Here is a 26179-nt window from a genome sequence, read left to right as displayed (position 1 = left end):
ATGTATGTATGTATATGTATATGCATATATTTTTCTATATATATAAACATATATGTATATATTATATATACACACAAACACATGTATATATATCTATATTCTATAATTTAATAACCTCTTAAAATTTTCAGGTACCAGTAAGACGAAAGAAAACTATCACTACTCTTCACGGACTTTTTACAAATAATTATTCTCCTGTAGTACCATATCATCTACTACAAATTCACTTAACAATGACTTGAGCTTACGTCACTGATGGCGACCCACTCGCTTCATCTGCTCTAATCACAGCAATAAGCTCACGGGATACAATACAACGAGTTATTTGCATGCTTTATCACCTATTTAAAATATCTAAATTGTCTTTTAATCTTCTGATTTTACTGATATTCAGCTATTCAATAAGTTCGCCACCACACAAGAGTTTTGTTGTGTTTCGTCACCAAACGTATTCATAAGTTATCGAAACGCTTTTATTATGATCTGGTATAATCTTATTTAATATACCAAATAAACAGATATAACATATTACGTGTTTAAGAATAAAAGACATAAAGCAAAATGCGTCCACACAAAGAATTCCTGGATATTACAAACGTATTTGAGGAGCCGTTACAGAGAAAGAGCCTCACAAAACAACTAACATGAGCCGTCATAACGCATCAGGTAAGCCATTACTACTACTGCTACTCCTAACAAAGGCCCATGCGGAAGCCTAACAACGATACCATTTTCATTAACTTTTACTAGAAAAGTCTTAGTATAAAGTTAGCTAGTGAGGAACTAAGTGAATATTCTGCCACTCTTTGTCACTATCACTGAGCAATGGGCAAGAGGAAGCTGGGAGATTCGGAGGCCGACGGCGAGGAAGACGCCCCAACGACACATCGACAGTTCACGGCAGGTCACCTGAAGAACCAAGAGAAGAGGTTGATTGTCGTCTTGGAAAGGGCCAATCTGGAAAGCGTCAAGGTAGGTTGACCTGACCCTTGGCCTTCATTAGCCTTGATGGGTAGAGAGGATGGGGGTCACGGTTTTGGAGGGGGCTTGTACTGGGGACTAGCCTATGCCAGGTTAGGGCACAGGGAACGAATGTAGCGTAAGGGGGTCAAGGCTTACTGTGAGGGGGAAGGGGAATTGTAAGGTCAGGACACAGGATTCAATGCAGAGGGGTCACGGCTTATGGGGGAGGGGGATTTGTAAGGTCAGGACACAGGATTCAACGAGAGGGGTCACGGCTTATGGGGGGAGGGAATTGTAAGGTCAGGGCACAAGGATTCAATGCAGAGAGGCCACGGCTTATGGGGGGGGGGATTTGTAAGGTCAGGGCACAAGGATTCAATGCAGAGTGAAGGGTCATGGCTCACTTGGGGGAGGCGGGGTTCCAGCGGGCACATGCCAGATTAGGGCACAGGAACATATACATGTAAGGGGTCACAGCTTTCTTGGGTAGATTCGGGTGGGGGGGGAGTCCAGAGGGCTGGCCTATGCCAGGTCAAGGCACTGGATCGAATACAGAGTGAGGGGTTAGTGGGGGTTACTATAGCTTTAGTGGGCATTTCTGTGGAAATATGACCTAACCAGACTTACTTTGACTTAACCTAACCTGGACCCCCAAGTAAGTCGTGACCCCTTGCTCTGCATTCTACCTAGGCACAGTGTCCAAAGTTATTTACGTAAAGGTAAGTCTGGTTAGGTCATATTCCCTCAGAAATGTATGCTACAGTAGCCCTGACCCCACACTCTGCACAGGCCAGGGGAAAATCTGCAGAATGGTCAAATGCACTTTCTTATAAGCTGTGCACGACATGACAAGGGGGTTGCTAAGTCAGGAAACAGCATCTTGGGTTAAGGTGATGGATCACTGTTGAAATATATTTTTTGTTTGCTTTAATGTACAAAGTCTTTTACCACCAGAAATAGTGTGCTTAATTCTCCTGCATAGCCTACACCCTCAAGATAAGCAGTAAATTTCTATATTAAGCCATAATTGTATTCCATAGCAGAAAATATGATTATTCTGTTTTAGGAAGTAGCAACTTAGTAGTTATAAGAGGTACTAAATTCCCCTTATATCCAACAGTTTTGGGGGACCACAGTAGGAATACAGCTTATTTGGTTGGATGGAAATCACAAAAGTGAGATGCAAGGATGTATTCTAACCTAACCTAACAAAGGGTGCTGAGGCTTTGCCAATCCTAGACCCCCAACCTAACCTAGGGCACTAAATTATGAGGAATACACCTAACCTAGCCTACAATGTCCAGTGCTCACTAAATATTATGTGGTGCATTCCGAAAGCATTTAGTAAACCTTGTCTTAATCAGCATCAGAACATACAAAAGTTTGTAATTAATCCCAACCAACACATGAAAAATTTCTAGTGAAACTTTGTGGTACAGCTGAAATAATCCAAAGAATGAAAGTTTCATGTCTGCACCAAAGTAGCTACAACCAAGAACTGAAGCCAGTTTTCCAAGCAGCGCCTGATTTCCAGAATCCTAGACGAAACTTAGAACTAGAGAACCATTTCGGTTTCAGCGTTGTCTACATACCCACATTTTCAGATGAAAATGATATTGTAAACATTGAAAATGCACCAAATATCCTTACCCACAATATACTGGGAACAGAGACAATCTGATCAGGAGCTCCATTCACATGAACGTAAAAAGCATGCGGAGCAGAAAAAGTAAATCTCTTTATAACAGTAAATTTGTTATAGATTTCAATGCAGTATGCTTTAAGTATTAAACATATTTAGGAGACTAAAAATGAAGCAAAAAAAAAAAAATCTTGAACTGGTATTATAGTAAAGATACCACAGGCTATGCAGGCTTCTGTAGTAGACAGAATGTGTTAGCTTAGAAGGTACCTCAAACACCTACCGAAAGTCATTATCAATAACACCTATTTCGTAAAATAGGTTTTGGCGAGAGTTCTACACCGTCGGTAGTGGTTCCTGCAGCAAATGATTTTTTGACATTAGCGCTATTAAAATGTAAGTTTTAATCTTATCATTTTAGGAATTATGTACTTACATACGACATGATATAACATCTGGAGAGTGTTGATAGATAGTTTAACTATATCTCCCATGCAAGTAAGGGGTATTAAAGAGAATTATCATGAAGCCAGTCCAAAAAAGAAAATCCTCAAAAATTGCTGCCTACTGTTCATTTGAAAAATGTGCCCTTTGCATTGTGGCATTGAGGATGATGGGTTTATCTTATTATTTTTTAAATAACAGGTAAATAGCAATAATGTATAATATATAACATTAAGCTGCAAATGTTTAATATCCAATTCGCTCTACTTCAGAAATGTCACCGGGGCTGTCAAGAGAATATTGAAGGGGAATATAGTAGTTATTTACAGAAGGTAGATAAATTTGTATTCATAAGTTAATTTCAACTCATCAGTCTTTTATTATAAATTTTGTTGCTTTACATTTTCAAAGACACCAAAAGTTAATTATCCTTTAATTACTCGCGTATGGATTCACAATATCCCCCACAACAGCATTCTGTCATGAAAACGAATATGTACAATAAACAGTAAAAGAAAATGACCTCAAAAGTCTATTAGGGCTAAGCAAGAACAAAATGTGTTATATTACAGACAAGTATTTGCACTCACACACACAGACACACGCATACCCCCTTTCCCGAACCCTGAAAATTTTAAGGATTAATTGCCGCAGAGGACATTGCTTTTAATTCCTCAGTATACTGAGCAGAAACAAGAAAAGGCTAGTTCATTTTTTTCATAAACGGAAACTAGAAAAACTGGAGTAAAATGCCAACGTTGTTCTCATTTCACTTTGTTGAAGAAGGTTTTACGGGATCCACACACTTATTTTCCTCCGTAACGTTTTGTAACTGCATAACTGCATTTTAAAAAAATCACACCTCAAGTTTTCCACTGAAATTGTCAATTTAGTTTAGAAATTTGACATCAGAATTCAACTTATCAAAATTTGAATAATCAGCCTAACTTGACAACATAATTATTGATTATATTGACTTAATTAATAGGCAGATGCACCCAGAAACTTTGAAGCTGCCCAAGAAAATAAAGCTAAATGTTCATTATCGAAGTTTATTTGCTATAAAACGGTGTTTTTCATTACTTTATTATCCAGACATTTTGAAATGTGAATGGTAAGACACAAGCAAAGCATTGGTTAAGTTACCCAATTCAGCTTCTCAGGTCGAATTGCTTCTCCAAAGGTAAGATTGATGAAATTAATTTATTACTTTGGCCCTCTGCTGCAGTCTGTCACTGTCGTGAGTTCACTATAGGCCTATCTTTAAATAAGGAGCCTAAAATGTAGGGATGGTTTTAGTTTATTTTACTGATATCTGGGTTTCTCAAATTGTGAAAAGTGCCAGCAACCAACGTTCATTTTTATTTCAGTGCCTTTCGAGAAAAATGCTTGATTTCTTTTATTATTTTGTTATATTTACAATTTATTTTGCGCCAAAAACAAGAACCAGCATACTATATTAGACTGCCCAAATATTTTGAACTGAATTGTTTGGGATCGAATATTTTGGACTGAATTATTGTATGGGACCATATCAAAATTCCAGGCCACTTTCAGAGAACTTGGGTTTAATATGACATCATAATTTAGCCAGAAATAACAAGAGAATTACTAGTGGTAATCAATTTGTAGAGACTAATTTCTAGGGGCTCAAACGAACACAAAACCCATTTCCCTCTGGGGTCCCTCCATAATTCTTGGACACAGGGATGCCAAAAACAAAAAACGATTGGTTTGCACAAGTAATAATTGTCAAAACCATCTACAGTCGACCCCAGTATTGGCGGGGAATGAGTACCACAACCCCCGCGAATAGGTAAAATCTGCAAATACTTAACACCTATCTAAAAATGCTTATAACTGTCTATTTTGATAGTTCAAAGACCAAAAACATCTCTTGAAAATGATTATATCCGAGTATTTTAATAGTTTTATCACAAAAAGTGCATTTAGTCATGAAAATATGAAAACAAAGAAATCCGTGAATATTTCCCTATGAAAAATACCGCGATTAGGTGAATTTTCTGAGAATAATGTGTATATGTTACACACAAAAATCCTCGAATAGGTGAAGCCGCAAATCCGCAACTGCAAATAAACGGGGGTCCACTGTATGCCGCAAGATAGTCAGAAATGTACGAGTTTTATAAATTTGGTTAAAAATGAATAAATCCTGTAACTTCAGAATGGAAAGTGATTAACTAGTTAGCAGTAACAGTAAGTTAAAAATATATAAAACACAAGATAATCAGAAAATTGTGGCTCATGTGCATTGTGACAAAATACGCCTTAGAAAATAATAAGCGACAGATCCCCAAGGCATAGTTTATATTACCACAGGTTATCTAAGAAAGCACTTTTCCTACACCAGACAACATCGGAAACTTCTATGGTAGGTTTACCAGGCTAACTAGTATTTATTCTGTGGTAGGCTTATCAGGCTAACTAGCATTTATTCTATGATACGCTTATCAGGTAACTAGCATTTATTGTTGCTTATCAGGTAACTAGCATTTATTGTTTTTTATCAGGTAACTAGCATTTATTGTTTAAGCTGCGGGTAATGCCGGCTTACCTGACCAACTAGGGTAGGTCAGGCATGACCGTCAAACCTTGGGCCCAGGCTAGGTTAGGTTGGCCTGCTCGGCATTTAAAAAGAAGGCACTAGATTATTCTAGACACATTAATTCTACCCAAAGTGTATCCCTTAGCTACCCAGCTAAGTTATTTGTAGTAAATACTCAATTTAGTTATATATACAAATATAAAATTATAAAATAATATATATGCTCTCTCTCTCTCTCTCTCTCTCTCTCTCTCTCTCTCTCTCTCTCTCTCTCTCTCTCTCTCTCGATGCTGTTGCTTTATAAGAAAGACGTAATATATTAATTGAAAATTACAAACAACCCATTGCAGGTTGAAGGCGTTTTCGATGCTCAGTGTATGTATAAAAATGTTGGTTTACTGTGGACAAACATTTATAAAGGTACAAAAAAACGACATTATTTTCCAGTGTGCACAACAATCCAACAATATTAATTAGATAATAAAAACGTTCGAATTGATATTTTGTATAAACGTTTTCGACCGGCGTTACTTTTCCTAACTCTTGGATCGCTGCTGCCAGACGTACGTCGTAAATATGCAATATATTGAGATTGTATGAATTTTTACATATTTTTTTTATCTAATATGGGAAATATTTAATAAAATGAAAGGTATATATGAAACAAAAGTATATATAAATACCCCTTGACTATCTACAATCAACATCACGGCAGATTAAAACTATTATAAATGGGTACCACAACAGGTTAACTTACTTTGACTGAACCTCTTATTTGATAATCCCTTCTCTTCTAAACTTGGTTTGCCTTATGTCATCACGGTGTCTCGCTTTCGGGTAATCCGTAACAATTTGACGATATACGCGCACTCGCACACCTTCACACACGTACACTTAACAAGTAAACAGTGGCCAAACTATGGTGGTGGTTGAAGGTAGGTTAACGCCATTCACAGTCGTTGCCAAATGTGTGATTATAATGGAAAGTGTAAAAAAGGAAAGTTGAACTGTTTGATGACTACGTTCAAAAGAATGACTGACAGTTATATTTCTTAATTAATGCTCACAGTCTGTGATGGTTATTGTCATAAAATATTTTTTTTAAATCCTAATAGAGAGAAACATGGCAACATTGCCACACTACCGATTGCCATTCTCAGGTCAAGGATTGGCGTTACGGCGCCTTAGGTCTAGGGGCTTAATATCTAAATCAATTAAGATTCAAACGTTTATTTGGACTGTTTCCATTTATTAAATTTCACAGATTTTATCTTAAATGTTGTAACTAGTTTATTGTTAATAGTTACAGGAAGAGTGTTGTTTCGCCCAAGTAAAAATAGCAAAAGTAATCGAGGATTTATCTCCGAAAGTCCTGAAATAAAATTTTTAAAAATAAACGTGGGTTCTTAGCGTTTTTTAGCATTTGAGAAACTCAAATATATGTACAAAAATTACGTTTTTAATTGCATATATATAGATAGGCCTACAATTAAGTCATTACGGGTGATAGGATGCGACAAAGGAATAAAATAATATGCAAGATAAAAATGTCTGTTTTGATAATATTGTACTTCAGTATTTCTTTAGACTTATGTTATCATGTTGGCGTATAACCTCAAAATATATTTACGGTAACTGTGAAATGTATATTTTTGGTAGGCTGTGTACGTTCATCCATCAGTGATTAGCATTTATGTACAATTCTGTGCATCCAGCACTGATTAGCAATTCTGTGCATCTACATTGAATAGCAATTATGTACATCCAACACTGACTAGCAGTTATGTACAACTCTGTACATCCAACATTGAATAGCCATTATGTAAAATTCTGTACATCCAACAATGATAGCAATTACATACAATTTTGTACATCCATCAGTGATAAGCAGTTATTTACAATTCTGAACATCCATCAGTGATTAGCATTTATGTGCAGTTCTGTACATCCAGTATTGATTAGCGATTATGTAAATTTCTGTACATCCAACATTTATTAGCACTTATGTACAACTGTGTACACTCACCAGTGATTAGCAGTTATGTACAGTTCTGTAATGTACAACTCTGTACATTCACCAGTAAATAGCAGTTATGTACAGTTCTGTACATCCAACATTGATTAGCTATTATGTACAACTCTGTACATTCACCAGTGATTAGCAGTTATGTACAGTTCTGTACATCCAACATTGATTAGCAGTTATGTGCAGTTCTGCACAGGTTTCCTGCAGAAATAACACTGAATGTTTATTTTTTTTAATGATTCATACTCCTTTCAGCATGGGAAAGGCTATGAACTTCTCAACTGTGATGACCACATGGGCTTAATGAAGAAGTTCAAGAAGAACCCAGCAGATTATAGACCAGATATTCTACACCAGTGTCTCCTGATGCTTCAAGACTCTCCACTGAACCAAGCTGGAAAATTGCAGGTAAGCCTGTGTCATGAAAGTAGGAGAGGTCGATACACTATTTTTACCAGATGGACTGGTGGTATTTAACATAATTTTTGTAAGTTTCCTTAAGACATAGATATTCTTGTTCATGATAAGTATTCAGAGGAAGGCAAAGCGTTTGATACCCACAATAGAGCAGAGGAACAGTACAGTCAGGGCAGTGGCCGTATGAACTTTGGAAAAAGTTATGGCGAACTCAGTATATTGTATCCAGCGTAAAATTGGGTTTCATAAGGGTTAATCAGAATTGCAACATATGTGCAAATGAAAAGTTAGTCGGAAGATCTGTTACATAATCTCTCATTATCTGTATTCAGTTGAAATTCACATGTCATTTTAGTGCTTGTCTTTAGCTAGAGCAGACTTCAGTTTCAATACAGTACTTGTGTTTTATTGAGGTTCATCAATTGTCACATTGCCATGTTGAAGAACTTTCAACATTTCCGTTGCTATAGTACTATGGATGTCTTCCAGTGTTGTAGATGATGTTGGATAAGTACTATTACTTGACATTTATTTAATTTTTTCTTTTCATTTTGTGGAGCTTTCCTAGATAGTGACCTCCCAAGTAGTCCAATCTTAGATAATGACCCTCAAAAAATATCAGTCCTGGATAACAAACCCTGAGCCTTGCTGGGGGTCACTATCTAGGAAAGATCCAGTTTTTCATATGCCATACAATATGTGTATGCACAGTGCAGTTCATTTATTTGTTTATCTTAATGTATCTGGTTTTTTATTATGTTCAAGTTTTTCTTTGTTTTACTGATTAACGACCTTGTTGACCGATTCCTTCAGATTATCAGCCCTGTAGGAATAACGGTACTAGCAATATTTAATACCTGTACTGTACTGCGTTTTGAAGTTGATGGCTCCTGTTGCAGGTGTACATCCATACAGAGAAGAATGTTCTGATTGAGATACATCCCCAGTGTAGAATTCCCAGGACTTTCAAGAGATTTGCAGGGTTGATGGGTAAGTAGCTTTAGGGTCAGAGAACAATACAGATGTTGTATGAAGATAGGTATTAAAATAGTGCACCATTCCTGATTTGCTCATCAGACCACTTTTTAAAATCGTCTGATTGAAGATCATAAAAGATGGTTGAACCAAGTAATAATTTCAGTTTGCAAATTACAGTAGTATGATAGGCTAATGTGTTCACCTGACCTCATCCACATGCAAGGAATGAACAGTCGTAAAACTATAAACATATCGTCATTCACGTGGAGAGCTTGGTGCTATTCACGTCTCATAAGAGGTGATGTTTATGCAAAATAGTGCCGCATACCTTCCTAGCTGTTATTTCGTTTGTTCATTCATTTCTGATTGGAGAGGAATTATACTGGTACAGTATTGAAGAACCATAAATATTAGCTTATCAGATTTCAGCTTATTAGAATTTGCTATTTGTCAACTGCAAAGCTTTTTGCTAGGCTACCACTTTAGAAGTGTTGCACTGTGCTTATAAATTTCCTAAACTGAATGTTAATTGTCAAGTACAGGATTGTTTAGACTAGAAATTATATAGAATTACTTTTTCAGACCGCATGTTTCGCTTTGTGATACCTAAGTTCAATTGTAGGCCAAACAATAGTGTCTTTGTAATGTCGTCACATTTTTCTGAGTATCCAAAGACCAGACCCTCAAAGTATTGGGTGAGGGGCTGCTTTAGTCATGGGGGAACCTTTGAGTGATTTGCCAGCCCACATTTAGTTAAAATGTTACTATTAGGTAGGAATTGAATTTCACACAACTATTTACAGTACCTCTCTATTTCTGTAATGAAATTTAGCAGTTGTTTTCATTTCCTGGCTCTCATTTTACTGTAACTTATTGAAGCAGCAAGCAACAGTACCCATCTTTGTGTATAGTTGATCTTCAAAAGGACTTGTTCAAGAACATCGTCTCTCAAGTGAGAGAGATGAATTACTGGAAAAGATTAAACACAGTTGTTAGAATTCAGGTCATTGTGCCTAATAAACAAGCACGCCATTAACGTCACTCTAGTGCTGTCTATGGTCTTTTGTCACTTTTGTTTCTGTCACCTTTTCAATCTACATTCTCTGTGTGGCTGAACCATCTCTCTTCTGCGATTGCATTGACTCGCCTGTCTCTTCGGAAGGTGTAGTAGCTTAACCATCTCATCTATGGGTGCATTGTCACAACTGTCTCTTATGGATATCTTGACCTAACCATCTCTTTTATTCTTACGTCTCTCTCCTGTGGGTACATTTTGGGCCATTGACAGTTGCTTTTCCAATAGTGTTTTAATTTAGTAATGCTTTCCCTTTTCTGCCAGATTGTAGAATGCCTCCCTTGCTTCTGTTTCACCCAATTCCGTTAGTTACCATCACTCAAGAATGGGTCTGTTGCTCTCTTCTGGGTTAGATGTAAACGTTATTCCTTCAAATTTCTTATTTCCTTCAGGTTGGGGTTAGTTAGTTATAAATGGTTTGTTTAACCATTCAGTAGCTTATAAGCCTGTTTTGTAGTTTAATATATGATGCAAGCATTATGGCAACAATGAGGTAATTGTCTTTCAGTTCAGCTCCTTCACAAAATGAGTGTTCGTGCAAATGACGGAAACATCAAGCTTTTAAAAGCCATCAGAAACCCTGTAACAGACCATCTCCCGGCTGGGTGTCGCAAAATTGGAACGTCTTTCTCTGCCACTGAATTGGTCAATCCTCGTGAACTTGTGCCCAGTGATGAACCTATTGTTATTGTCATTGGAGCAATGGCTCATGGAAAGGTAAGCTGAAAATACTCTACCTTTTTCATTATATTTTTGAGCGTAGTTTAATACTGCTTACTGTTGTCATGTGCACATAAACGCTACATGTGCCTTAAATCCATGCGTATATGAGTTAACCATCCACATTGACATACCAGTTGAGTATTGTAATTATTGTAAATGGATAAACCTGTCCAGTCAGAGACAGTCTCTCCTCACATACTCATAAAGCATAGCTGTTCATTCTGAAAAGGCTCTGTGGTGACAGTAACGTAAAATTTTGCCGTTAGGTTTAGTTCTTCCGTTCCATTTCTCTGGGGAATCGAGGCCATTGCTGATCACTACTGTCTTATTAATTTTTAATGCATGTTATCACAGTGGAGTCAGCAAAACCTGTCAGCAAGAAATACAAGCCGTTGTTCCACGCCCTCTTCCCTTGCTTCACTTGGTTAGACCAGTTTCTTTATTCAAACTGTAGTATTGAATGTAGTTAATGGTGTCCCATATTGAATGTTGCTAAGATTATCGAGTGAAGAAACTCAAGATTGCAAAGTTTGAACAGTAATGGTGGAGAGATTAAAAGGAGGCTTATGTTGTGATGGAAGTAGAATATTTATCTTGCCCTGACAACTGAGGGCATTGAGTAACAACAACTTGGATAACTATGATGGCTGTATAAAGACCTGTGGTTTTCCACACAGGAGAGAACCAGAATTTCTAACAAAAGTGTGGTTTATTCTGAGAAAGTGTGACCACAGAGTTATGAGATTCGTGGCAACAGTGGAATACAAAGATCACATAGCAAGTTGAATTGAGAGTTATAGCAACAAAAACTGGAGGAGATCGAAATTATTCTTCTAAATTAGCACAGGTGCACAAGCAAGGTAAAATTTAAGAAGTTGGATGGCTACATTATAAGACCAAAGTAAACTAATAGGTAAAAGGCAGGAAGCACTGCAGCTGGCAGCTTAAAAAGAGGCACTGCAAATTATGTTGAATGCCATGTAAGGCATGCTGCAAGTTGCACTCCTCTGAAATTGAAATGAGAAAGGTGAGAGCCATTGTTGATGTGGTAGTAGCAGATTATCAACAAATATGAAAGCTCCAAAAAATATGAGGAAATAGATCATAGGTGAGAACAAAGACCAGACAGAAAGTCTTTTTGCATTGTTGTTGGGGACTTATGCGAAACATTTAAGTTTAGGGTATGAAAAGACCAAAGTAAAGCAGAATTATGCAGATAGAAAGTGTGATAAGAGAGAACTATGAACATCAAGAAAACAATTGACTTTTAGAAAGAGCCACAAAGATGAGAAGGGGTATACAGTTACAAGGTTTCAAATGAGATAAAAACCATTGAAATTGTCACGAATACCTGTGGATCTCAAGTTAGGTCCACGGTGTCGAGTAATGCCTGTTAAGTACTCACCTTCACCACCCTACTTGGTCTTAACTATTTCGTCTTGGATGCAGAAAGGATGGTAAGAGGACAAGTCACTAAAAGTCAAGACTTTTGGTGGACTGCCATAGGCAATAGGGATTTTGGCTGAGTACAATTACTTTTCCATGTAAGTGCATGCTTTTATGGGTCAAAGCCAAAAAAACAAAGTTCATGCTTTTATGGGTCAAAGCTGAAAAAACAGTCACTTGTGTATAGGTAACAAGCATAATACGGTCAGTGCCATAACTTACAGTAATTGTGCAAGATTTAAACTTGGGCCATTCACCACCAGAACCTTGATAGTTATGGTCTCATAATACAACAGGTTATGAACATTAAAAGTCTGGTGCTGTATGTGATAAATACATGAATTTCAATCCTTACAAGACTTTATGGGTTTTGGTATTTCAAGAAAATGGAGAAAACCATTGTGTTGTTTTATACTTCATATTTGTACACATTCATTTGTCTGCTGAACAATTCGAATATTTTGAATTTATCTCCAGAGTTACTCAGGATTCACTGAATTAATTGCTTGATTTCCAGGTTGAGGTTGATTATGTAGAAAAAGAAGTTTCATTCTCCCAGTATCACCTGTCAGCTGCTCTTACATGCGCCAAAGTCTGTTCGGGCTTTGAAGAAGTGTGGGGGATAAAGTAATTGGTAAAGTATAATCTAATGAATGTTGGACTAACGCTAGTATAAATTATATTTTATATATTGGATATGTGACTTTTGTTTTATTTAACAACCACTATATGTACATTATCACGGTAGTATTAGACCTTACAGAAGTCATACTGCGTCAAGAGAGTGTTTATTCCCTACTTATTTTCATAAATAAACTGGAAAATCAGTGACACAGTTACTAAGAGATAAGGTTTTTAACTGGGCTTTTATAAATGTAAATCACATTCACGTTACATTTTTAGCTTTCAATAGTTTTCAGCATCACAAGATTTTAACACCATTAATAAAACTATCTCAAGAGTACTTAAAAGTTTCACATATTAAATGGCCCGGGTTGTTAAGACTTCATTTTGGCCTTCTGTCCTTTTAACTATTATCAGCTAGCACTTTTCCTCATGCTGTAAGTGAATGTCAGGTTGAACCATCAAGCTCGAAGGCGTGCTTTTATTCGACAGGATTTTGGAAATGACAAGAGATCAGAAAACTGACATTGCATAACATTCACAGTGCAGTCATTTTGAATGCCACCATTGGCGTTTGAAAATCAACACGTGAGGGGGAGTTAAGGTCAACAACTGGCTTGTCTCATAGTTGCTATATTTCATTATGAAATATTCATCAGCACATGAACTTGTAAAAGACTAATAATTCTATTTTGCCAGAACCAAGTTTCCAACACGAGGTTCGGCACAAAAATGCCAATACTGTTTTTTTGCAAAAATTAACCACAGGAACTATTCTTCTAAAATTTAATGATCATAGAATTAAAGTGTGAACACATTCACAAAGTTCCTTTTCCAGTCTGAAACACTTGCACAACTTAAGACTTTATATTCAAGACTCGGTATGTATGTAATCACATGAAAAAGTAGCAAAGTTATCAAAAATATGAACATTACATTTTGATTGATATGTGTCATCATGTTTTGGGTATTCAGTCGAAGTCCATGAAAACAACACTTTTTTTTTTTTTTAACAGAAAATTAATAAATAAGTATGTGATATGTATAAAAATAATCTTACATTATGGCACACTTTAACAAAAATATGAAAATTAATTATTTGCAAATCTGTACAATATTTCTGTTTTAACTTGAAATTTCTTGAAATGCAACAAAAATACGTAAAAGAATTCACAGCACCTGATATGATAAACACCTCTATATCAAGTACTTGCAGATTATTGCGAGTTTATTAGACTAGTATGTTTGGATAACTGTACGTAAAACCACTTGTTGAAGGAATGTTACGTTTCCAACACTTCCAGAGAAACTAATCTCTCACTGTTAGTGAATAATTTAAGGAAACAAATGTTACGAAAACAGGATATGCTGAAAATCAGCACTGCAGCAAAATCAGCCATCACAAACTCCTTTAAGTACCATAGTTGTTGACTTCATTACGAATTCATAATTAAATTACACGTGAAATCCTGTTACTCTGAAAACCCACATCTGATTACTGCTTCATGTTCTCAAGAACAGTACAGTTTTTTGACAGCAGACAGATTTTAGAACAGAACTGTTCTATTTCCACTCAACTTCCTTTTCACCAGAGTCCATAATCCTCTGTAGAACTTCAGGTACAAAATTTTCTTGGATGACAGTGGTCACATTAGCTACAGCATAATCCATATCCACTCACGGAACACAACTCGTATTGTGGAGGGCCCAGTGTTCACGCTGAAAAAATAAAATTATGGCCGTAAATAGTATGTTGGGTTCAGTAAGGACAAAAATTAACATGAATGCATATTCATAAAGATTAAAAACAAAATTGACTTCTGTAATCTGTTTATAAATTTACTCTCTAAGTCTATGATTTGTTATCAATATTCTTCACTAGTCAAGGTAAATATTCTTGAAGATATTTTCTGTATAAGCAGCAATAATAAATATATCTTTAAGTCCATGCAATTCAACCTCTTGTTTATGCACATGCCAGTATTTTCCTGGTAATTTAACTGAAAGTGTATATCTGTGCTAACATTATGCATTTCAATTCTCAGATTCTTCAGAGAAACATGAAACCATAGTCACCTTTGATACGCATTCTCTCACACTAAAGTTAAACTAAACTCGGTTGGTGGAAAACTTCTTTGGATGCAAGGTACCATTCAAATTTATCCTAAATTCCATCTTAACACTTTTCAGGTATCAAGCTGCTCCTGTTAAAAATCAAAATTCCATCTTTCCTCCTTGATGCATGGTTCTGTAATGGTTGTATACTGTTCCTTGCTACAAATGACATGAAAGATGCCTTGTGAGATGTATAGCCATCACACCTATATAGTAGACAGGGTACCCCCTCTCATTATTTAAATTTAGATACATTATGTCTTAAAATTGTCTGGGATGGGAGAGCAGGACTGTTTCTGAGAAAGGCTGCAATGCACCAATTCTTGTGGAGTAGAGATCATCGCAGAACTTTATCATTTTTGTGGTGCCTTGCGGTAGTTTGAGTGGGGTGTGACTCCTTCAGGTTGTGTTGCTGCATCTTTCAAGCAACAAAACGACGGGAAAGAAGGAACCCCCTTCTCCATTAGCTGAGATTTTACTATAAGGGAACCACTATGTATCAAAGGCATATCTGCAGAATGAAAAATCCCGAGGAAAATAATAAAAATATCTCTGCTGCTACTAATGAAGAAGAAGTTGCCCTCGTGATCTGGAAACCCAGCCCCCACAGACTCTTGAAGAGATGCAACTTCGCATGTTAAATTTGATACCGTGAGAGGATACCCTCAATTCTGCACACGCATGACGACTGCACATTTCTCATTGCATCCTAAATACATGAAAGCAACACCCCATTACTAAATACTGAAGAGGTGATACTACCCCTACCGAGTGCCAAACCTGTCCTCAAATGTACCACATATGCCCACACCCACTGAGCAGGACATGGCCCACCTCCACATTGGCAGAAGCAGTGCCCTACCATGCTAACCATTTCTTCAGTCACCAGGCAAGAAGACTGCCAGGTCAAGGTGCCTTCCTATCACAAAATTGCAGTAACAAATCCCTACTTTATTCCTTCCCTCCCTCTTGCCACTTTTCTTTCCACCTTGCACAAGAAAAACCTTGTGGATGGTTCATTTATCAGCAGAAGATGGGTGTAATATTCTTCCCTTATGCTAAGAAAGCCAGAGAACTCTTCTTGGTCAATACAAACTTGGCAAGAAAACTAAGGATTGGGTTTTTTCTTTCCTCCTACTATCTTTCCCTCTTCTGAGTAGAAAAGGAAGACATGAATATCTCTTTTCAGATGCAGGTCTTTGGTTTCCTTCTAGGCCTAGTTGAATGTAAAGTGAATAAATGACATCTTACACAATTAGAATCTCTACAGTTATTAACCAATGCTGAAAATTTAGTTAGTGTATAACTGTACCTGTATGTTCTTAGGCAGTGTTAGTGATCATTAGATATTATGACAGTGGGCAGCCACTATACAGTACTGTATTTGTAAGTCGTAACTGGAGCAATATTTACGAACTATCACATATTGGTACACATTACAGACAGAGTATGAATGACACAATTTTCAACATCAACCTGAAGTCATTTCAGACAAAGTTGTGCATATGTCCATACCAGAGTACTCATTTAAGACACCTACCAAAAACTGGCATAAGACCAAATTTACAAAACCCTTTATTGTTGCAAAAATAACAAACATAAAAAAATTACTTACCTGACAATTTTCAGAGCAGTACCAGGCTTTCTTACACCCAGAACATAGAAATTTTGCTGGCTGTGGACAGCTGAGGCATCTTTTCCTGTCACTACTGCCTGAGCTTGTATTGCTTCTAGGATTACTGGTATGGCTATGAATATTTGTCGATGAAGGCTGGAGACTCCTTCGGATCAAACCTCCAGCTACTATGTGATGCAGGTTTGTCCCTGTACTGTGATGCATATTATTTAAGTAATGATGATTGGGCAAAACAGTTGGTAAGTGAGGATTACAATTTGAGTAGTGCTGACTTGAGTATGGTGGAGGTGGAAGGCGAGGCACTGTTTCTGGAACGGAATCACGGACAAGAACACGAGCTGCAAAAGTCTGCGGTTGGCGTGTTTTTTCAAAAGATATGGCAGGTGGCTGTACCCTTTCCTGAGACGTAGCACCAGCAACTTGCGCATCAAAACTCTGCTGAATTGTTTGTTTCAATTTTGGGAAAACACCAGCACTTGCGGACTCAATTATAGAAGCTTTATGCTGTTCTATAACAGAACCCCTTGCTGCTGGAGGAGTGTGTGGTTTTCCATACGGCTGTATACTCGACGAGGATGGAGCTGGTATCGGAAAAATAGTTGCTTTGTCTGGCCCAAGACTTCTTAATGCAGGTGGACATGGACCTATTTGGCGCTGATATTGTAAATTAAACTGTTGCTGGTATTCTCTAGTTCTGTCAGTGTTACCATCGGAACATCTTACATGTGGAGAAAGAATTGTATTCTGCGTCACACTTGACCTCGGCTGGGGAAAATTCAGGGGTGAGGCACTATGTTCAGATGTCGATGGAAAACCTGGCATACTGCTAGAAGGAAAATGAACCATTATTGGCTCTGCCTTTCTTGCATCCACGTTGTCCGAGTACCTTCTCTGGAGGGATGCGACAGGCTTTAAAGGAGGAGGTGGTTTTTGGGAGCTTGGTGGAAATTCAGGAAGATCTGAGGTTGAAAAACGACTGCGTTTTATTTCACTGTCAACTGCTTGGGAATGCATTGTTCGCTTGACATGATCACCAACTAGGTGCTGAGCCAACGTACTTTGAGGATAAACTCTCGGTCTCTCATTTATGGTACTACTGGTACTACTACTGCTATTACTACTACTACTACTATCAAGACGCCGACCCTTGACCGCTTCCAAAAGAAGAGGTGTATCTTGTGGTTTTTGATACTCTATCACTTCCAGGTATGCATGTGGTTGAGGCTCACTCAGTTGAGGCTTGCTGTTAGTAGGGACAGGCATTACTTCAACTTCTGTGTTTATACCATACTTTGAGCGCAGGGTTTCAGAATTAATATCAACAACAGTAATATCTTTAGAGCCCCGTGGGCTGCACAGTGGAGCGATAGGACTGCTTTTTGGCAAGGCAGGGCTACTTTTAGGCACTGCAGGACTGCTTGAGGAGCTAGGGCTCTGTCTAGAAATTATAGGACTATTTCTGGGTAAAACTGGGCTGGCCCTCAATGATCCAGATGTTGAGTATAAGGAAACAACATTGATGTGTGAGGGTGTCGGGCTTGTATGAGGAAGTGGCACTGCTGACTGTATGGTAGAAACCTCAACAGCTTGTACTGGTGCAGGATAGGATACATGATGGGTAACTGGACTGGCATGAGGATTTACAACAGGACTAGTTCTGGTTAAAGGGCTGACTTGAGATGAGCGAGGACTCGTCTGACACAGTTGAGGACTCATTTGGGGTAGCGTTGGGCTCTTTTTGGCTAATGGGCTAATTAACTGCCTATCGGGCACACTAACTGAGGGTATGGGACTAATATTATCGTGTGTCATTATTGTCGATACCTGTGTGGTTTGTACTGGGACCTTGTCTCCAGCTGATGCTTGACTACTGGGAGCAAGGAGGTCGCTGCGAATGCTAATTTTTGCTGGTTTCTCTTCACAAATCTCCACCGAGTCATCATCACTCTGATTACCAACACTGGAACTGTTTTGAGACTGCGGTCTGTCTTTAGACACTGTTTCCTCTTTCACAGGAAACTCGTTTTTCACAATCTTTTCCTCTACTTTTTCACTTTTCTCGGTAAGCATCATCTCCTGTTGCTTCCGAAGTCTTTCAACTTCTTGTCTTGTTCTCTGCAATTCTTCGTAAAGCATCGAAAACAAAATTGCAGGATGCATTTCACTGCTAGATTTGGTGTCAGTTTCTGACGACTCTGATTTGGTGGTCGACTTCAAAAGTGTTTGTTTAACATCAGCTGGCAAAGCATTGATCACCTTCTCCTCTTCATCCTTTTTTACAGAATTCTCGCCTATTTTCGGTAACTCCCCAATTTTCTCTTCCTGGTTGGGTGCGTCTTTCCTGTCCGTGTCTGCATCACTTGTGGTTGTTTTCTTTAAACTATGATCCTGACTTCCTTCTTCAGGACCAACAGCCTTTAAGGGTTTTTCCTCGGGCATTCCGTCTTTTGGTGAAATTTTCACGTCAGCTTCTAGACTTGGACTCCTGGACTCTGGTGCATTTTCAGTATCTTTCATCATATCCATGAATGCTCTCTTCAGTAATATGTGCTTCTGAGAAAACACTGGGATAGGTGAAGGCGATGTCGAGGATGTTGGCTGTGGAGAGCCTGACCCTGGGGACATGAACAATTCAGATTATTACTTTGGCTTTCAAAACAATCCATTCACACACAAAAAAAGGATGTCTCAAAATTTTACATACTATATATCAGAAGTATCTGAATAGCAATAATGCGTTATTAAACATTTATATAATAAATTATTATTATTATTATTATTATTATTATTATTATTATTATTTTGCACACCAATCTGCAAACCTAACTGGAAAAGCATCATGCTACAACCATAAGGGCCCCAGCAGGAAAAACAGCCAAGTATAGAAAAGCAAAACTGAATTATTTATGTAAAGGTATTTAAACTTCCAATCTGCCACTTTTACAGATTCTATGGTAATTACGCAGTTATACCCCACGATGTCCGGGAAGTTCCCTATACTCTAATAGGGAAAATGACATGGTAACACAACTGACAGTCTCATATCTTACATGGAAGATATATATCTAAGGCATTTTTTTTTTCATTTTGTAACTTAGATTTCCTGGATGAAAATATGAATGAAAAGGAACTGAGATCGCCTTCAATTTCTCAACATAACTACGAAATTAAAATCATGCAAAATGATTATTAAGATTAGCATTTTGCCTAAGATAGCTTGGAAGTGAGGAGGAGATATAAGATCAGTTGTTGTTCCCTAAAGCCCAGGAGGGTGACACATGAAAATCCACTCCACAGGGGAAGGAGGCATTGAGATACTGTACAAAGTTTGCTGGTATTTGGTGAAAAGGGACTCACGGAACAGGAATTGACTTTGAGAGCCAAAACTAAATAGTATGTGAAATGTGGAATTCTAAAACTGACGTAGGTATACAACATTTTTAAAATGCTGAAAACTTCAATTATGGCTAACGTTGGCAAACTACTTCATTACAAAACATCCCACTACAGAAATAATAAAAAAAACTTTGATAACCATCCTATCTGCAAAGGTGGTTACACTGTACATTTAGAAACCTACCAAATAAGATGGACTTTGTACATGGTAACTATGGATCATTACTTTATTAACAGATACAGGTACAGTACTGTACATGAAGCAAAGGAACTATCTAGTGGAAATATTTTATTAGCTACCGTAGGTAAAAGAAATACAAGCCTTCATGTACATCCAAAACCCTTGATGGCAGTTCATGCCTTTTGCATCAAAATGTATAGCAAATTATACACTAGATATATTTTTGCCTTCTTTTAAATGTCTTTGACATTTAAGATTTTTATTGGAATTTCTTCATGATTTTTATGAGTTTTCTGTAAAAGAAAACTATTGGGATGCCATTTGTCAGTCCATCTGCACTTTTTCTGTCCACCCTCAGATCTTTAAAACTACGGAGGGTAGAGGGCTGCAAATTGGTATGTTGATCATCCACCCTCCAATCATCAAACATCCCAAATTGCAGCCCTCTAGCCCCGGTAGTTTTTATTTAATTTAAAGTTAAATTTAGCCATGATTGTGTGTCTGGCACCTCTATAGGCTATAGGTACCAACAACACAGGCCACTACCAGGCCATGGCTGAAAGTTTCATGTACTGCAGCTGAGTTTCATGCAGCATTATACACTGTACAGAAAACTCGATAGCCCCGAAGTTTCTTCGGCGCATTTTTTTCTTGTTAGATTCATTTATGCTTTTTATATGTCTATTGTTTCCAGAGAGTCTGTACTCATTCAGTAAGATTTAAAACACGCGGTTCTGGATTTGCGGACTCACCTACTCGCAGATTTCTCTATGGAACATATATACACATTATTCACAGAAAATCTGCCTATTTGCAGTACTATTTCATAGAGAAATATTCACAAATTACTGTATTTTCACATCATTTTCGAGACTAAACGCACTTTTTGTGATAAAACTATTAAAATATTCAGGTATAAGCATTTTTAGAGGGTTTTTTGGTGTTTTGAACTATCAAAATAGGCAGTTATAAGCATTTTTTGAGGGGTTTTAAGTATTCACAGATTTTAGCTATTTTAGGGGGGTAGTGGCACGCACCCCCGCAAATACCGGGGATCGACTGTACATTTTATTTCAAAGATGCCAGGTTCCACTTTTTCGAATGCCAAGACAGATGACCCACCTGTTTCAAGGGCATTAGAAGTACTGGCTTCCTTTGCTGTAGAATATGATCCTGGAGTGTTAGTAAAAGCGGTAGGCATACTAGTACTTGTTACGGGCTCATGCATTAGTACAAAACCAGCCATTGGTGAAATGTTAGAGGATGGCAATGATGCAGAGGCACTAGCACCAGAAGAAGCAGGATGCCCTTATAAAGAAATCAAAAGAATAAGTTGTAAGACAACTAAACGACATCACAGTAATTCAACTCAAATATTAAGGTATAAACAGATATTGGAATGTTACTACAGTAGACATTTGGAAATGGCTGATCCAGCAATACAGTCACTCAAAAAATTTTCCTCATTTCTTACCTGTTGAAACACGGGGATTAGAGTTGCTCACCACTGTTGAACACTGTCTGTCTCGACTACTGACACCGTGGCCACCTTTCGCAGGGGCGCTAGTTGTTAAACTGTAAGGGTACGTCCCCTCTGATGCACGAGCTGACAGTAAATGTGGAAATGACACAGAGATATTCTGTAGGGTCGGATCAGGGTTCTTCTTGTATAAGCTATCGGAAGCTGTTACTGCATCTTCAAAAAGGACCTCTAATTGCGGGTTCGAAACGCCATACAGCGTGGCTGTGTTAGAATCTGTGCTGCTATAGAGGGTTGCTCTATCAGAGTCAGGGAGTGAATGCAATGATGCTACAGTTTCTTGCAGTGTAGCAGCAACAGCAGTTCCACTGACTGGCTCAGGTCCATACGACACTCCCATACTTGTGCTGGGGTTTTCCTGTGTTAAAACAGAGTTGTTACTGGATGCAGCGGTGCTCATAACGACACCCCCGCCACCTAAAGACACTGATGAACAAGGTGGCGATAATCTACTACGCTTTGGGAGAGCCGTTACGCGGTATGAAGGAAGCAGAGGTGGTACTGCTGTCTGTAGATGTCCTTTCAGTCCACCAGTTGCACTGCATCCTGTAAATCTAAGGAGTGAGGAAATTAGTGAATAGATTAGGTGTGTGCCTATATATTTAAATATATATACATGTAATCTGTCCACAGCTAGTACTTCTGAGTTATACACAACTTTCCAACATTCTTTCCACATGGCTGAAACTTCTTAAAACACTCCAATCTATCTTTTCAGCTTCTTTATGCTTATTTACATTTTCATCTACCGGTATATATCCACATTTCTCACTTTTTCATGCCTTCATATGTCACAACTACCATGCAACCAATTCACACACACAGATTCTATCTTTTTTCTTTCTTCACATTCAAAATCCATACCTCAGTCCATAAGGTAGACTTACCATTACCAATCATCCACTTCCATCCTTCCACTATCTACTTAAACTGATTGCCTCATCTTCCTGATTTCCATTTACCATTGCAACCTAAACCTTACTCTTGTTCACAGTTACTTTCAATTTCAAACTCACTTATTCTCCATTGAACTGAACTGAATATAGAATTTAGGACAAAGGCCAAGCACTGGGACTATGAGGTCATTCAGCACTGAAACAGAAACCGACGGTAAAAGGTTTGAAAGGTGTAACAGGAGGAAAACCTCGCAGCTGCACTAGGAATCAATTGTTAGGAGAGTGTGGAAAGTAAGACAGAAGAAAGAGAATATGAAAAGGAGGTAGAGTAAAAGGAACGAATGGGGTTGCAGTTAGGGGCTGAAGGCATGCTGCAAAGAACCTTAAATAATGCCTACGGTGCACCACATGAGGTGCACTGACAGCACTAGCCCCCGAGGGGTTCCTCTCCATTCAAGACTTGTTTCTTAATTCCACAACTGTACACCTTTCTCTGACTTCTTGCATCACTCCACCCTTGAAGCTTCAAAGTATATATGGAGACGTAACACATCAGTCTTTACACCAAACCAGTCACTCTCCGATCTACATACAACAAATATGCACTAAACTGTCATCATGAAAAGACTTGCAATGGCACTCAACACATCTTCTACACTATACATTGTCAAGTTCATTGCTTCTCTATCAGTTCTATCCTAAGCTTTTCTAGATCCACGTATGCCCCTAGAAGTATTTTTTCCTAAAATTCATTTTTCTTACTAAAGTATTTCCTAACAAACACTTGACTGTCTTAACCTTAACACTGTTCTTCCCCTATCAATCCCTCTGTCATCTATCTTATGGTCTCAATTAATATCCTACTATGCACTTTCCCTGGGATACTTAGGACAATTAATCATCTAGTCAATTTCATCAGAATCTTCCCATCACCCAGACATAGTGTCCCTTTTATAAACACAAACACTAGCCATCAACTCGATCACACTTTCAGAGAAGTTAGTGAAAAATAAAAAAAAACGCTGACACTTACGAGTTCCTCCTTAAAGGAGGTTCGTCTTTCCTTTTCAGTGGGTTGGACGGGCTGAGCGGGGTTGGGGACTGTACAGACAGTGTCGCCGGGAGAGACTGGCTCTGGGGTAAGAGAGGGGGAGGCAGCCTTTTAGCTGTACTGGGGGACGACGCAGAGGGCGACACGTTACGGTTTAAGGAACTGTTCTTGATCTTTTCTTCTAACCAATTAAAGCCTTTGATTTCTTGTGCCAAACGACGTCCGCGCTCCTCCACACTCTTCACTTCCAAGGTTTGCTGTATGGCCTCGAAGGCCGATGTTATTCTAGCACCTGCAAGAAGATGGAGAATTATATTCAACAGCTCATGTTAATACCTGTACTGTATTCCTCATACACATATATATATATAAAAATGACATTATGACCTATTCGCTTTGGGGCATAAAATAAGAAAATAAGACCTCATATTAAATTGCTATTTCATCCTAAGGCTTGTGACATATCAAACCCTTTGAAAAACTAAAATGAAAAAATTTTAACCTTATGGGAAGCATCGATGTGCCCAGAGGGCTAAAATCCATGCCTTCCAGTGTAAACTGCCAATACTGTACAGTACAGTATTATCGTTCAAAACTCAAGCCAACAGCACAAGCTATGGCAGCAACCTTCGCACCATTTTTTCGGTGCTTTATCATCACCATCTTATTTTCCCGCGTGTTTCATGATACCTAGTAGCCCTACCACCAGCAGATTGAATTTTCTTTAAGAGACATGGAGACAAATATTGCAGTCAAAAGTTCAATGTGAATGACACATTGCAAGCAATATTTATGCAAGCACACATTCCAATGCACTGACAAGAACCAGCATCTTTGCATAGCCAAATGCTGTAGCCATTACAGCTGAACTTCATGTAAAAAGAATTCATTATGACCTCAACTTAGTGGACATCAACTTAACATAATTCTGTACGTATCAGTTGCATTATTATGGTTGTTTTTTGCTCTGCAACCATTTTAGATTTGATATATTTGTAAATTAGTATCTTAAACTGTATGCTGAGTGTAAAGTACAGGTTATGTTAGGTTAGGAACTATGTGAAATTGCTGTTAACTTCAGATATTTAAAAAATATTCTAGTGCAAGCTATAATCCCATGTATAGCGCCTTCGCTTCTCAACGGATTGTGTCACTTATCAGAGAGCCAGGCCTTAAAGTGTCTGTCAAGATGAGGTGCTACTGTATTTTAAGCTTTCAAATCATTTTATACATTGCATCATTTTGTAATTTTGACATCTGTTTTCATGGGATTTTAAATTTTTTTAAATTAATTCTATACTTTTTAGCTGCATAAACCAACAACATAAAGGGAGGTATTACTTAATTCATAAGTATTCCTTATCAGGTTTCAGAATCTTCTCATCCGGGATAATAAAAACAGACTCGCAAATTTGCTGCCGACAATTGGTACATGAGAATTCCACGACATCAAGCAACAGCTGACGATGCATCCTAACCATGTGTGAGTGTATGTGCCTTGTACAAATGTATCTTAATCCCTTTGGAATGTTATGAGTTTTAACCTTACATTACAGTCTACCCTATTCTTTGGAAGCTTGGATTTCAAGCCAATGGCCCCTGTGGTGGGCTTGTTCCATATGAATAGGGCTCATCTTCTGAACATTAATGAGCATTTGTGAACAAAATGGTAAAAAGACTGTTAAATCTCCTTAATTGGTAGGATGTATTCGTGGCAATGCTTCCAAATACTTAGCTGTACAAGTGATTTACACACAATACATATGCAATCAAGTTTAGGACTGTTCTCTAAGACTACGTCAGTTTAGGTTTTAGCCATCATACTTTCTATAAAACCTAAGGAATTTTGAATTAAAATCTGTACTGGAATAATAAGTGGTATTATTTGACTTGATTACTGCATTTTTAGAGTTGAAAATATCATTTTCCTATGACTTAACTTGTGCTCTGAACATTTCTGACAATCGTTTTGTTAGCAAACGAGTATTTTTAGAGATAGTGGATCCCACCCATTGTATCTACAATTCTTGGGGTCATGGTGGGAAGGTGTGTAGTTTTGTGTGGGGGAATGAGATACAAGGACCTTCATCCCACTGATGGTTCTTATTCATTTGCCACTCCAACATCTTCTAAAAACATAACAGACACCTCACACGTCTCGACTGTCGACCTAACCGCGCAACGACTCCTCGCTGCTGAGAGAAAAGGAACTGGTGACTGGTACAATACATGTACATAGGCTACCGGGGTCTAAGCCATAACAGGCAGGGCAGCCGATCGAGACTGCAAAGCCTACCCCAAAGCCAAATCAAAGTCCTTCAAAAGAAGGCATCGTGCTTACCCCATACAAATGGGAAAAAAGCACGTTAAAAGAAGATGTACTAGGGTAAAGGACCTGGTAGGTTAGGTTAGTTTAGGCTATGTGTAGTTTGTCAGATTATGTGTAGTTTGTTAGGTTAT

At 38.0% G+C, this 26179-nt stretch overlaps 2 protein-coding genes and 1 long non-coding RNA gene across 7 annotated transcripts in view; 1 reads left to right on the top strand and 2 right to left on the bottom strand.

Moving 5' to 3' along the window:
• The window catches only part of LOC136842911 (uncharacterized), a 177075-nt gene extending 170512 nt beyond the window's left edge, over positions 1-6563 (bottom strand). The window contains exon 1 of the long non-coding RNA XR_010854374.1: positions 6373-6563. This is a non-coding gene — a long non-coding RNA (uncharacterized lncRNA). The remainder of the gene's footprint in view (positions 1-6372) is intronic.
• On the top strand, positions 678-12983 carry LOC136842910 (ribosomal RNA small subunit methyltransferase NEP1). The gene is made up of 5 exons (XM_067110862.1): positions 678-972; positions 7897-8049; positions 8958-9048; positions 10620-10828; positions 12798-12983. Exons 1-5 carry the CDS (start codon positions 826-828, stop codon positions 12909-12911), a joined length of 714 nt encoding a protein of 237 aa, XP_066966963.1. The 5' UTR covers positions 678-825; the 3' UTR covers positions 12912-12983.
• A 534-nt stretch (positions 12984-13517) lies between these two features.
• LOC136842908 (platelet binding protein GspB-like) overlaps positions 13518-26179 on the bottom strand; it is a 50871-nt gene continuing 38209 nt past the window's right edge. For 3 of the 5 annotated variants that reach the window (XM_067110857.1, XM_067110858.1, XM_067110859.1), the window contains 5 exons: positions 23702-24011; positions 21707-22326; positions 21355-21540; positions 16635-19270; positions 13518-14623 (listed from right to left, as the gene is read on the bottom strand). In XM_067110857.1, the coding sequence (XP_066966958.1) occupies positions 14582-14623; positions 16635-19270; positions 21355-21540; positions 21707-22326; positions 23702-24011 (3794 nt within the window). In that variant the 3' untranslated portion in view covers positions 13518-14581. The remainder of the gene's footprint in view (positions 14624-16634; positions 19271-21354; positions 21541-21706; positions 22327-23701; positions 24012-26179) is intronic. The other 2 variants (XM_067110860.1, XM_067110861.1) reach the window with 1 other exon arrangement.

This window comes from Macrobrachium rosenbergii, chromosome 10 (assembly GCF_040412425.1).
Source record: "Macrobrachium rosenbergii isolate ZJJX-2024 chromosome 10, ASM4041242v1, whole genome shotgun sequence".
In the NCBI taxonomy this organism is placed as follows: domain Eukaryota; kingdom Metazoa; phylum Arthropoda; class Malacostraca; order Decapoda; family Palaemonidae; genus Macrobrachium; species Macrobrachium rosenbergii.
Note: the sequence above shows the minus strand (reverse complement) of the source record. Positions and strands in the feature narration are given on the sequence as shown.